The following is a 12,929-nucleotide window of genomic DNA, read 5'->3' as shown; positions in this document are numbered from 1 at the left end:
TTTTCTTTTTTTGATTCCATCCCACTGTGTAACGCCCAAAACTTGAGGACTTTGACACACACCTAAACTCACTACCTTTAATGGCTGTGGGTCGCCAGCTTAACCAGGCGACCCCTGATGTCATCTCTTGAGTTGAGGGCTCAAACAAAATTGGCATTTACCAAATTAAAGACAATCAGTATTAATGCTTGGTACAACTCTACGTCCCCCATTTTCATAGCCATCATGAAAATGTCAACATTGAATTCCCTATATTCGTGTTGCCTTTTTCATTCCCTAAATAATCCATGTGCAATCATTCTATAATCATTCATTAATTAAAAAGGGACCTTTTGACAATGGACCATGTTTCAAATACACCTAACTAACATCTATGCATTTAATCTTTGGGAAATCCATGAAGCCAATCGAGTTCCATCATCATTAGAAATAAGACCCTGCTCTATTCACTTCCGCTCGTCCTTAATTATTTTAATTTGTCTTTCTTTGTCATTCAGTCACACAGTCAGTTGGCTCTGCTATGGCTTTGCCAGCGCAAAGTATTAAAGGACTTTTGCTTTCGTTGAGCATTTCTGTTTTTCAAAAGTATTCATCTCATGGAGATTCGTTGCATTCAAATGGGGCGCCACCCGGTCCTACAAAACCCCACCCATACGACTTTGATCGTTCTTTCTTATGTGTAGACTTGTAGATGAATGTATGATTGACACGCGCAGATATCAAACAAATATCTGAGTACATGGGTGGGTGTTTGAGTACGTGTGTGTGTGTGTGTGTTTGTGAGCTTCAACGTGCCACCAGTATACCTTGAGTCAATGGTAGAAGGATTTCCTTGTAAATTACTTTCAAATCCCTGTGTTAAGACTGCTACTAAATTTGACATACATGCTGTCGTTACAGACAGTAGCTCAAAGCTGAATCATTTTCAATCAATGTAGAGAAAATTTATTGCACTCACATTTAGTTGCCTCATATCACCCAGTCACGCAAATAATTCGGATTTTATTAGCTGTCAACATTGCAAGAAGAACCTCTTTCCTGCTACTGCTCTTATATAACCACCACTGAATGACGCACAGTGGGAGAAAATCGAATAAAACAAGTAAGAGCTAAGTTCGGCTGGGCCGAATCTTATATACCCTCCACCATGGATCGAATTTGTCGAGTTCTTTGGATAAGAATTGTTATGCTATTGGAGATATATAAAGTTATGGTTCAATTAGGACCATAAGTGAATTGAACGTTGAAGACCATGGTTGAAGTCATGTGGTAATATTTCGGTCCATTCGGATAAGAATTGCGCCTTGTAGGGGCTCGAAAAGCATAGTCGAGAGATCGGTTTATATGGGAACTCTATCGATTAAGACCATATTAAATACGTATGTTGAAGGTCATGGGAAAAGCCGTTGTACAAAATTTCAGCAAAATCGGATGAGAATTGCGCCCTCTAGAGGCTTAGGAAGTCAATATCCCAGATCGGTATATATGGCAGCTATATCACGTTATTGACTGATTTGAACCATACTTAGCACAGTTGTTGGAAGTCATGACAAAACACTTCCTGCAAAATTTTAGCCAAATCGCATGAGAATTGCGCCCTCTAGTGGCTCAAGAAGTCAAGACCCAAGATCGGATTATATGGCAGCTATACCAGGTTATGAACCGATTTGAACCATACTTAGCGCAGTTGTTGGAAGTAATACCGAAACATCACTAGCAAAATTTCAGCCAAATCGGAGTAGAATTGCGCTCTCTAGATGCTCAAGAAGTCAAGACCCAAGATCGGTATAAATGGCAGCTATATGACGTTACTGACCGATTTCAACCATACTTAGCATAGTTGTTGGAAGTAATACAAAAAAATTACGTGCAAAATTTCAGCCAAATCGGATAAGAATTGCGCTCTCTAGATGCTCAAGAAGTCAAGATCCCAGATCGATTTATATGGCAGCTATATCAGGTTATGGACCAATTTAAACCATTATTAGCACAGTTGTTGAAAATCATAACAAAACACTTCCTGCACAATTTCAGCCAAATCGGATGCGAATTGCGCCCTCTAGAGGCTCAAGAAGTCAAGACCCAAGATCGGTTTATATGGCAGCTGATACCAAAACATCACGTGCAAAATGTAAGCCAAATCAGATAAGAATTGCGCCCTCTAGAGGCTTAAGAAGTCAAGACCCAAGATCGGTTTATATGGCAGCTGATACCAAAACATCACGTGCAAAATGTAAGCCAAATCGGATAAGAATTGCGCCCTCTAGAGGCTTAAGAAGTCAAGATCTCAGATCGGTTTATATGGCAACTATATGAGGTTATATACCGATTTAAACCATATTTAGCACAGTTAACACTTCCTGCAAAATTTTAGCCAACTCGGATGAGAATTGCGCCCTGTAGTGGCTCAAGAAGTCAAGATCCGAGATCGGTATATATGGCAGCTATATCAGATTATAGACCGATTTAAACCATACTTAGCAAAGTTGTTGGAAGTCAACAAAACACTTCGTGCAAAATTTCAGCCAAAACGGATGAGAATTGCGCCCTCTAGTGGCTCAAGAAGTCAAGACCCAATATCAGTTTATATGGCAGCTGATACCAAAACATCACGTGCAAAATTTAAGCCAAATCTTAAAAGAATTGCGCCCTCTCGAAGCTTAAGAAGTCAAGATCCCAGATAGGTTTATATGGCAGCTATATGAGGTTATATATCGATTTGAACCATATTTAGCACAGTTAACACTTCCTGCAAAACTTCAGCCAAATCGGATAAAAATTGCGCCCTCTAGGTCTCAAGAAGTCAAAATCCAAGATCGGTTTATATGGCAGCTATACCAGGTTATGGACCGATTTGAACCATACTTAGCACAGTTTTGGAAGTCATAACAAAACACTTCGTGCAAAATTTCAGCAAAATCGGATAAGAATTGCGCCCTGTAGTGGCTCAAGAAGTCAATATCCAAGATCGGTTTATATCAAAACATGGATCGATTTGGCCCACTTACAATCCCAACTGGCCTACACTACTAGGAAGTATTTGTGCAAAATTTCAAGAGTCTAGCTTTACTCCTTCGAATGTTAGCGTGCTTTCGACAGACGAACGGACGGACATGGCTGGATCGACTTAAAATGCCATGTCTAGGTGTTACAAACGGAATGACGAAATTAGTGCATCCCCCATCCTATGGTGGAGGGTATAAAAACTAGTAAAAAGTATGTCATTTGAGAACGCATAGAGATAACTCTTTGAAATGGTTAAAGGTGTTAGCGAGATCGAGTGCAAAATTTCAAGGCCCTAGGTTGTCCGGCACCTTTTGGCAGGCCCCTTAAGTTGGTCACCTAGGCATTTCGAAAAATTCTTCGGGCTACCAAATTTTCCAATTTTAGTTTGTTTCTCTTTGGAGGCGAGCTCAATGATCGGAGATTTTCTTTGTAAGTTGAAAAGAAAACCCAGAGATCGCAACACACACCAACCACTATGGAAAGCGTTTCGTAATTTGGTTACAACTACTCATCAGCCATATTAGGTGTGAAGGCTACAAGGGCCGTACGTTGGTATATTGTGTACTTGTAACTTAATTACAAATGCCACATTAACCACGCTCGACAACCCTGTCTATTAGCTGTACTTTTCCCAATGCAAGTGTTTTTGTGTAATGGCAAAATTTTTGTTTGCACAAATTACACTACTTCGTGGATACGTACAAGATTCTGTGCATCTATTGGAAGTTTTATTAATGGCTTCGACCAGTAGACGACGGCAACGGCTCTTGCTGTTGCTCCGCGTCCCCAGGTTCGAATCTCGGTCGGGCTTTACCGAATTTTTGCATTTTCAAGTTTTTTTCCCGTTAGAGCATTTAATTCTGCAATTTTTATTTGTTTCTCTTTTGAGACGAGTTCAATGATCGGAGATCTGCAAAATTTCATTTAAATTGGTTCAGATTTAGATATAGCTCCTATATATAACTTTCGTCAGATTTGACCTATTAAGGCTGTAGAAGGCACAATTTTAGTCCGATCTTTGCAAACTTTGGCACAAAGTGCTTTTTATAACGTCCCAATATGTCTGCAAAATTTCATCATAATCGGATCAGATTTATATATAGCTGCCATGTATATCTTTCATCCGATGTGCCCTTTTAAAGCTGTGGGAGCCACAATTTTGATGCGATCTCTACCAAACTTGGCACGAAATGCTTTTTGTAACGTCCCAATATGTCTGCAAAATTTCATCATAATCAGATCAGATTTATATATAGCTGCCATGTATATCTTTCATCCGATATGACCTTTTAAAGCTGCAGTAGCCACAATTTTGTTCCCATCCTTACAAAATTTGGCATGGAGCGTTTTAATCAACGTTCTCATATGTGTGCAAAGTTTCATAAAAATTGGTCTAGATTTATATATAGCTCCCATATATACTTCTCATCCGATATGGTCTTTTAAGGCTGTAGTAGCCACAATTTTGTAGCCGATCTTTACAAAATTTGGCATGGGCCGTTTTATTCAACGTCCTCATATGTGAGCAAAGTTTCATCAAAAACGGTCCAGATTTAGATATAGCTCCCATATATATTTTTCATCTGATATGACCTTTTAAGGCTGTAGAAGCCACAATTTTGGTCCGATCTCTACAAAATTTTTCATGAGATGATTTAATTGGCATCCCAATACGTGTGCAAAATTTAGGTATGCAAAATTAAAATCTGACTAAATTTGGATATAAGTGCTATCTATTAAAAGTATTACGTATACTCGGTGGTGTAGGGTATTATATAGTCGGCTCAGTCCAACTTTTGCCTTTCCTTACTGGTTTTATTCTACATACCAAAGTTCTGTCAAACCAGCAAAATTGAAGCTTCAAGGAACCGAACAAGGAAAATTGAGAAACCGGTTTATATGGGAACTATATCGAAATCTGAACCGATATGGCCCATTTGCAATCCCCAACGACCTACATGAATATTAAGTATCTGGGCAAAATTTCAAGCGGCTTGCACTTCGCGTTCTACCGTTCTACCGCGATCGTGATTTTGACAGACGGACGGACGGACATGGCTAGATCGACTCAGGACGTCGAGACGATCAAGAATGTAAACACTTTAAGGGGATCTTAAACGAATATCTCGAGGTGTTACAAACGGAATGACTAGATTAGTATACCCCTACTCTATGGTGGTGGGTATAACTAGATTTGTATACACCCATCCTATGGTGGTGGGTATAATAAATTTTCAACGATGGATTTCTCCTCCTAATGCTGGCAACATTTGTGAAGTACTATGCCATGTAAAAACTTCTCTCCAAAGAGGTGTCGTACTGCGGTACGCCATTCGGACCTGGCTTTAAACAGGAGGTTCCTTATCAATGAGCTTAAACTCGGACTTCACTTATTGATGTATGAGAACTTTGCACCTGTTCCTAAGCGGAATGTTCATGGGCAAAACTTGCACTTCTTTTATGAAAAAAATATTTTAATAAAGATATTCATACGCAATCATTGAGCTACTGTCATATCCAAAAGGACTTAATTTGAGAAGTTTTAGGATTTGTTCAGTAGTAGTTATGATTACATCATACTTTCTTTTATTTGTTAGAGATAAAGCATACTTTGGAAAAAAAAGTGGAGAATAAGCAACGTTGAAGGCTTACAAACTATAAACTAGGCAACGGCACTAAAACTTTGCTTTAAGCTCCCAGCATAGACACTAAGTTTTATTTTCATACAGTCTTATAAAGAAACATATCTGAATTAACAATTTTATTCACTTTAAAACAAGTAAGAGCGTGCTAAGATCCGGGCCGGGCCGGGCCGAATCTTATATACCCTTTACCAAGGATTGCATTTGTTGAGTTCCTCAACGGTATCTCTATAAAGGAAAAACACAAAAAATAATGGGTAGGAATTGTTATGCTATTGGAGCTATATCAAGTTATAGTCCGATTCGGACCCTACATGAATTAAATGTTGAAGACCATAGCAGAAGTCATTGGGTAATATTTCAGTCCATTCGAATAAGAATTGCGATTTGTAGGTGCTCAAGAAGCATAATCGGGTGATCGGTTTATATGAGAGCTGTATTAGGCTATAGAACGCTTCAGATCATATTTCATACGTTTGTTGAAGGTCATGGAAGAAGCCGTTGTACAAAATTTCACCCAAATGGAATAAGAATTGCGCCCTCTAGAGGCTGAAGAAGTCAAGATCCCAGATCGGTTTATATGGCAGCTACATTGGGTTATGTACCGATTTGAATCATTCTTAGCACAATTGTTGGAAGTTAGAACTAAATACTTCACGCAAAATTTCAGCTAAATTGGGTGACAGTTGCGCCCCCTAGTGGCTCAAGAAGTCAAGATCCCAGATCGTTTTATATGACAGCTATATCAGCTTATGAACCGATTTGAACCATACTTGGCACAGTTATTGGAAGTCATTACAAAACACTTCATGCAAAATTTCAGCCAAATCGGATGACAATTGCGCCGTCTAGTGGCTCAAGATCCCAGATCGGTTTATATGGCAGCTAAATCAGCTTTTGAACCGATTTGAACCATACTTGGCACAGTTGGTGGAAGTCATAACAAAATACTTCACGCAAAATTTCAGTCAAATTGGATGAGAATTGCGCCCTCTAGTGGCTCAAAAAGTTAAGATCCAATATCGGTTTATATGGCAGCTATATCGGATTATCAACCAATTTGAACCAAACTCGGCACGGTTTTTAGAAGTCATAACAAAACACTTCATGCAAAATTTCAGCCAAATCGGAAAAGAATTGCGCCCTTTAGGGGTTAAGAAGTCAAGATCCAAGATCAATTTATATGGCTGCTATATCATCGCGACTTCTATGGATGACCACCATAATCGGCCTATTACGCATGCTGACTGAGGAAGTATTTGAACCCATCTGCTATGCAGATGATGTTATAATACTTCTTAGAGGTAACGATCCGAACCAGCTATGCAGAAGGGCCGAAAATGTCTTACATATGGCATATTATTGGGCTAGACTCAGGGGTCTCAATATTAACCCGGAGAAGATTGAATTCTGCCTGTTCACCAGGAAGACGAAGATGAGCTAATTTGTCGCACCACCTTTTCAACGATTTCGAATCTGACAAGGTCAAATACTTAGGAGTGATCTTGGACAAGAAAATACTCAAGTACTTAGAAGTGATCCTGCACAGGAAACTGAATTGGATGTGTCACATTCAGGAACGTACTGAGTAGGCTCACCGATGTTCGGGCCGTAAGCTTGAGATGGGCCTAAATCCGAGGATAATCCACTGACTCTGCAGGAGCGTTCTAAGCGATGATACTTACATACGGGTCAGTAGTTGGTGGACTGCGATGTAGAAAAAGTGGAACGTTAGGAGAATACAACAGGGTCAGAGAACATGTTGTCTTGGCATAGGTGATGAAGACCACGCCCACTAGGGCACTGGAGACTATTCTAGATATCCGACCCATAGACATAAAGATTTAACGTGAGGCAGCCACTGTGGTTAAGAGACTTAAAGCAATGGGAGAATGGTTAGAGGATAGGAGCAGGCCATAGCATCGCGGTATATCCGATGATAGGAAACCTGGAACTAATGGAAGAGGTTTCCGTTCGGATACCTAAGACGACACTTAAAGCCGAGTACGAGACACTGCTGCCAGCGTTAATCTTTGATTGACGGAACTCTGGTATTGCCATCTGGACCTACATGCCACACGGATGAATCAAAGCTAGACTGCTGCATATGCCTGGGAGTCTACATTGGCAACCCAGCGACTGATATGTGTTTCCGTCTGCCTCACCATAGTACGGTTTTGCAGGCGGAGATCTGGACGATCATGGAAGGTGGAAGGTGTTGTGGTGTTAGCGCGAGGACTTCGAGTATGAAAATCTAAACGGACAATGAACTTGCCATTAGGATCATAACAACCATGACAGTAAGGTCACAAACAGTCTTGAAGTGTAAAAAAGGAGATGAATGCGTTTTCTGAGGATGGCACGCTAGGTATTGTTTGGATACCATAGCGAAGTAAGGAGGAATGCCAGAAGATTGCGGTCAATAAACTTGGTTAACTCAAAGCCTTTCAGGTCGACGCAGTTAAGGGTGTGGGCAACGAACGCTCATGTAATACTGTGGAACAACGAAACGGTAGGTAGGACGACGAAAGTCCTATGGGGACATACGAATCGTGAGAAGACGAGGCTATTACTTAAAGGAAGTAAGAAGGAGGTCAGTATAGCTTCGGGTATCATATCTGGCATGGGAGGCCATGGGATGGGGGTATACTAATCTAGTCATTCCGTTTATAACACTTCGAAATATTCTTCTAAAACCCCATAAAGTACATATTGGGTTGCCCAAAAAGTAATTGCGAATTTTTTAAAAGAAAGTAAATGCATTTTTAATAAAACTTAGAATGAACTACAAATATACTTTTTTTACACTTTTTTTCTAAAGCAAGCTAAAAGTAACAGCTGATAACTGACAGAAGAAAGAATGCAATTACAGAGTCACAAGCTGTGAAAAAATTTGTCAACGCCGACTATATGAAAAATCCGCAATTACTTTTTGGGCAACCCAATATATTTTTGATCGTCTCCCATATAAGCCGTTTTCTCGATCATCCTTGTTCGGTTCGTGAAAGCTTTAATTTTTGCTGGTTTGACAGCCAACCAAATATATTTTGTATGAATTGTTAGCCATTGTCCATTGTGGTATGTTCCCAAGATTCGGCCCTGCCGAACTTAGCCTGCTTTTAGTTGTTAATATTTTTTAAGGTTGAAGTTTTTTTTAGCTGCTTTTCTCGTTGCAATATTTTACTTGACCGAATTACTAAAAAATATCAAATGTAATAAAAGAATTTTTTCTCTTTCCTTTCATTTTTTCCTTATCCCAGATGAACCATACGAGCCCCAAGTCACTGGAAGAGGGACTATGCCATCAACTACGACTACTTGTGCTGCGACCTACTGCAGTACAGCCCCTACGCATATAGTGGCAACTCACAAGGATACCTTAGGCATGGATATACTGGACAATTTCAGGCCCAGGGACAAAGATCGAGACAACAAAAAAGACACCAAGAAAAAGAAACGTCAACACAAGGATAAGCTCATCGAAGAAGATGAAAAACATCAAAGACCCACAAAGGAGAAGGAGGAGCGCCTGCTGAAACAATTGTACGAAGGCAGCGTTGCAACTCATATTCCTGGAAGTGTGGACAATGAAAACTCCAAAGATTCCCATGCGGAGGCACAAATCAAGGCGGATGTGGAAATGCAAATTTTTTGGTTGGAAAAAATTTACACCATCAACAAACATTTGCACAAGGAGGAGGAGCAGGCGGCCAAACTGCAGGCAAAGATACGCAAGCACCAGCTAAGGAAGGCTAATCAAACACAAAAGGAGGTGCAATTGGAAATGGATAAATTGGACAATAGCTTAGCGCTGCAGTGCGGCAATATACGTAGGGTTGAGGCCAATCTCATGGAAACCAATGACCAGCTGCAAAAGAAACTCTTGATTTTGGAACGCTTGAGTCTGGAATACTTGAGGCAACAAGAAATCGAACATGCCGATGAACAGCAACAGAACATGGCCAATGAGATTTGTACCACTGCTGGGGGTGGTGGGGGGCGAGAGCAGAAGGAACTGAATAAAATATCCTTGAGCAATATCAAATCAGTGGAGGAAGTCAAGCAATTGCAAAAACTGATAGCCAAACCGGGATTTGAGTTGGTCGCCACACAAATGAGGAACCTAAAGGAGCAGGAGGAACTCAAAGAGGCGCACAAGCTGAGTGGTGGCCCAGAACTTTCTTCGCATCAAATGAGTGTGGCAGTTTTGTTGCATCAACAACCACAAAACCATGAAAGGCCATGTGATGATGTTGCCAACAGTGAAGGACAATTAATTTCTGCATCCATTGATAAGCCCAAAAAAGAAGAAGCTATGAAAACGAAACACCAAACAAGATTATCAAGCAGGCCAACCACACCAATTGCCTCACTATCCACATCGACAGAAACTGCCGCAGCAGCAGCAGCAGCGCCTTCGGTAACATCAGCATCAACATCAGCAGCATCATCATCGTTGTTAACAACATTACCTACAACAAGCTTGTCAAAATCGCCCCCCAACGACTGTGTTGTTTTAGATAAAAACATGCTGTCATCATTGCATGTGCAGAATGTCAAAACCATTAAAAAACAAATGTTTCATGCACATAGAACAACAATAACAACATCAGAAACAGATGCAGATGCAGCAGCAGCAGCAATAACATCATCCAGGTCTACCCCCACTCTTACTTCCACCTCATTAGCATTGGAATTAAGAACAGCACCTACGCCCGCTCTTGGTAGAGTTGCCTCACCAGCTGCTGCACCAAATGCAAATTCCCCACAGCCCATTGAAATTATCACCTCCCTTGGTCGCAGACAACAACAGCAATGCCAGACATTTAATCAGCAGCCTGTACAACTACCGCTGCATTTTCAAACCTCAGTTCCATTTCATGCCAACACTTTAACCTGGCTGCCAAATTCACACCCAGCCTCTGTGAATATGGCTGGAGATCTGCCTTCTGCTGCTGCATCATCATCATCATCATTAGCACCTATACAGGCTACAATGGCTATGGCATTACCAATCTCATCAGCAGGAGCAACATCATCACCAGCCTCCCTGGTAGCAATGAATACGGTCGATATTAGTCAGCTGGGTACTCTGGTGTAAATGGCTATACAATGTCAAGCCATTGAGACTTTTGTTGGATGCGATGCACTATGGCACTGCATGTGAATTTTTTTTTTTTTTTGGTTTCAAATTTAATCTAAGAATATATCAGATGATGGATAGATATGTTGGCAATGCACTGCGAAGGCTTACAAAGACAAATGGTGTAACTTATTTTCCTTCATATAAAGGATTTTTAATTTTGTTATACCCTCCACCATAGGATAGGGGTATACTAATTTAGTCACTCCATTTGCAACACCTCGAAATATGCGTCTAAGACTATACCCCCATCCTATGGTGGAGGGAACAAAAAATAGATGGCAACACACACCAACTGCTATGGAACGCGTTTCGTCTTTGGTTAGAAGATTTTTCAACCATATTAGGTGTGATGGCTTCAAGGGCCGTGCGTTGGTATGTTATATTTAAATCGTATTAATAGCGAAAACGCATCTATGATACAATTACCACATTAACCACACTCGACAACCCTGTCTATTAGATGTAATTTTCCTAATGCATGTATTTTTGTGTAATGACAGACATTATTTCTGTGACAAATTCTTTCTTATCCGATTTGGCCGACATTTTGCATGAAGTGTTTTATTTTGACTTCCACCAACTGTGTCATATAGGGTCTAAATCAATCCATATCCGGATAAAGCCGTCATATAAACCGATCTACCGAGTAGACTTCTTTGGCTTCTAGAGGGCGCAATACTTATTCTTCTGTAGTTTACACATTCCGTTTTTATACCCTCCACCATAAGATGGGGGGTATACTAATTTCGTCATTCTGTTTGTAACTACTCGATATTCGTCTGAGACCCCATAAAGTGTATATATTCTTGATCGTCGTGACATTTTATGTCGATCTAGCCATGTCCGTCCGTCTGTCCGTCCGTCTGTCTGTCGAAAGCACGCTAACTTCCGAAGGAGTAAAGCTAGCCGCTTGAAATTTTGCACAAATACTTCTTATTAGTGTAGGTCGGTTGGTATTGTAAATGGGCCATATCGGTCCATGTTTTGATATAGCTGCCATATAAACCGATCTTGGGTCTTGACTTCTTGAGCCTCTAGAGTGCGCAATTCTTATCCGATTGGAATGAAATTTTGCACGACGTGTTTTGTTATGATATCAAACAACTGCGCCAAGTATAGTTCAAATCGGCCCATAACCTGATATAGCTGCCATATAAACCGATCTTGGGTCTTGACTTCTTGAGCCTCTAGCGTGCGCAATTCTTATCCGATCAGAATGAAATTTTGCATGACGTGTTTTGTTATTATATCCAACAACTGTGCCAAGTATGGTTCAATTCGGCCCATAACCTGATATAGCTGCCATATAAACCGATCTTGGGTCTTGACTTCTTGAGCCTCTAGAGGGCGCAATTCTTATCCGAATGGAATGGAATTTCGCACGACGTGTTTTGTTATGATACCCAACAACTGTGCCAAGTATGGTTTAAATCGGTCCATAACCTGATATAGCTCCCATATAAACCGATCTTGGGTCTTGACTTCTTGAGCCTTTAGAGGGCACAATTCTTATCCGATTTGAATGAATTTTTGCACGAAGTATTTCGTTATGATATCCAAAAACTGTGCCAAGTATGGTTGAAATCGGTCCATAACCTGATATAGCTGTCATATAAACAGATCTGGGGATTTGACTTCTTGAGCTTTTAGAGGGCGCAATTCCTATCCGATTTGGCTGAAATTTTGCATGACGTATTTTATTTTTACTTTCAACAACTGTGTCAAATAAGGTTCAAATCGGTTCATAACCTGATATAGCTGCCATATAAACCGATCTGGGATCTTGACTTCTTGACCCCTAGAGGTCGCCATTATTATCCGATATGCCTGAACTTTTGTACGACGGATCCTCGCATGACCATCAACAAACGTATTTATTATGGTCTGAATCGGTCTATAGCCCGATACAGATCCCATATAAATCGTTCTCTCTATTTTACTTCGTGAGCCCCAATGGGACCAATTCTTATACGAATTGGCTGAAATTTTACACAGGTCTCCAACATATAATTTAATTGTGGTCCGAACCGGACCATATCTTGATATCGTTTTAATAGCAGAGCAACTCTTTTCTTATATCCCTTTTTGCCTAAGAAGAGATGCCGGAAAAAGAACTCGACAAATGCGATCCATGG

General features: G+C 40.4%; 1 protein-coding gene across 1 annotated transcript in view; it reads left to right on the top strand.

Annotated features, from left to right (window-relative positions):
* LOC106091016 (uncharacterized) overlaps positions 1-11,385 on the top strand; it is a 54,428-nt gene extending 43,043 nt beyond the window's left edge. The window contains exon 4 of the mRNA XM_013257406.2: positions 8,909-11,385. Coding sequence (XP_013112860.2) covers positions 8,909-10,749 — 1,841 coding nt within the window. The 3' untranslated portion in view covers positions 10,750-11,385. The remainder of the gene's footprint in view (positions 1-8,908) is intronic.
* Positions 11,386-12,929: the final 1,544 nt, after the last annotated feature.

The sequence above is a fragment of the Stomoxys calcitrans genome, chromosome 1, assembly GCF_963082655.1.
Source record: "Stomoxys calcitrans chromosome 1, idStoCalc2.1, whole genome shotgun sequence".
Lineage (NCBI taxonomy): Eukaryota > Metazoa > Arthropoda > Insecta > Diptera > Muscidae > Stomoxys > Stomoxys calcitrans.
Note: the sequence above shows the minus strand (reverse complement) of the source record. Positions and strands in the feature narration are given on the sequence as shown.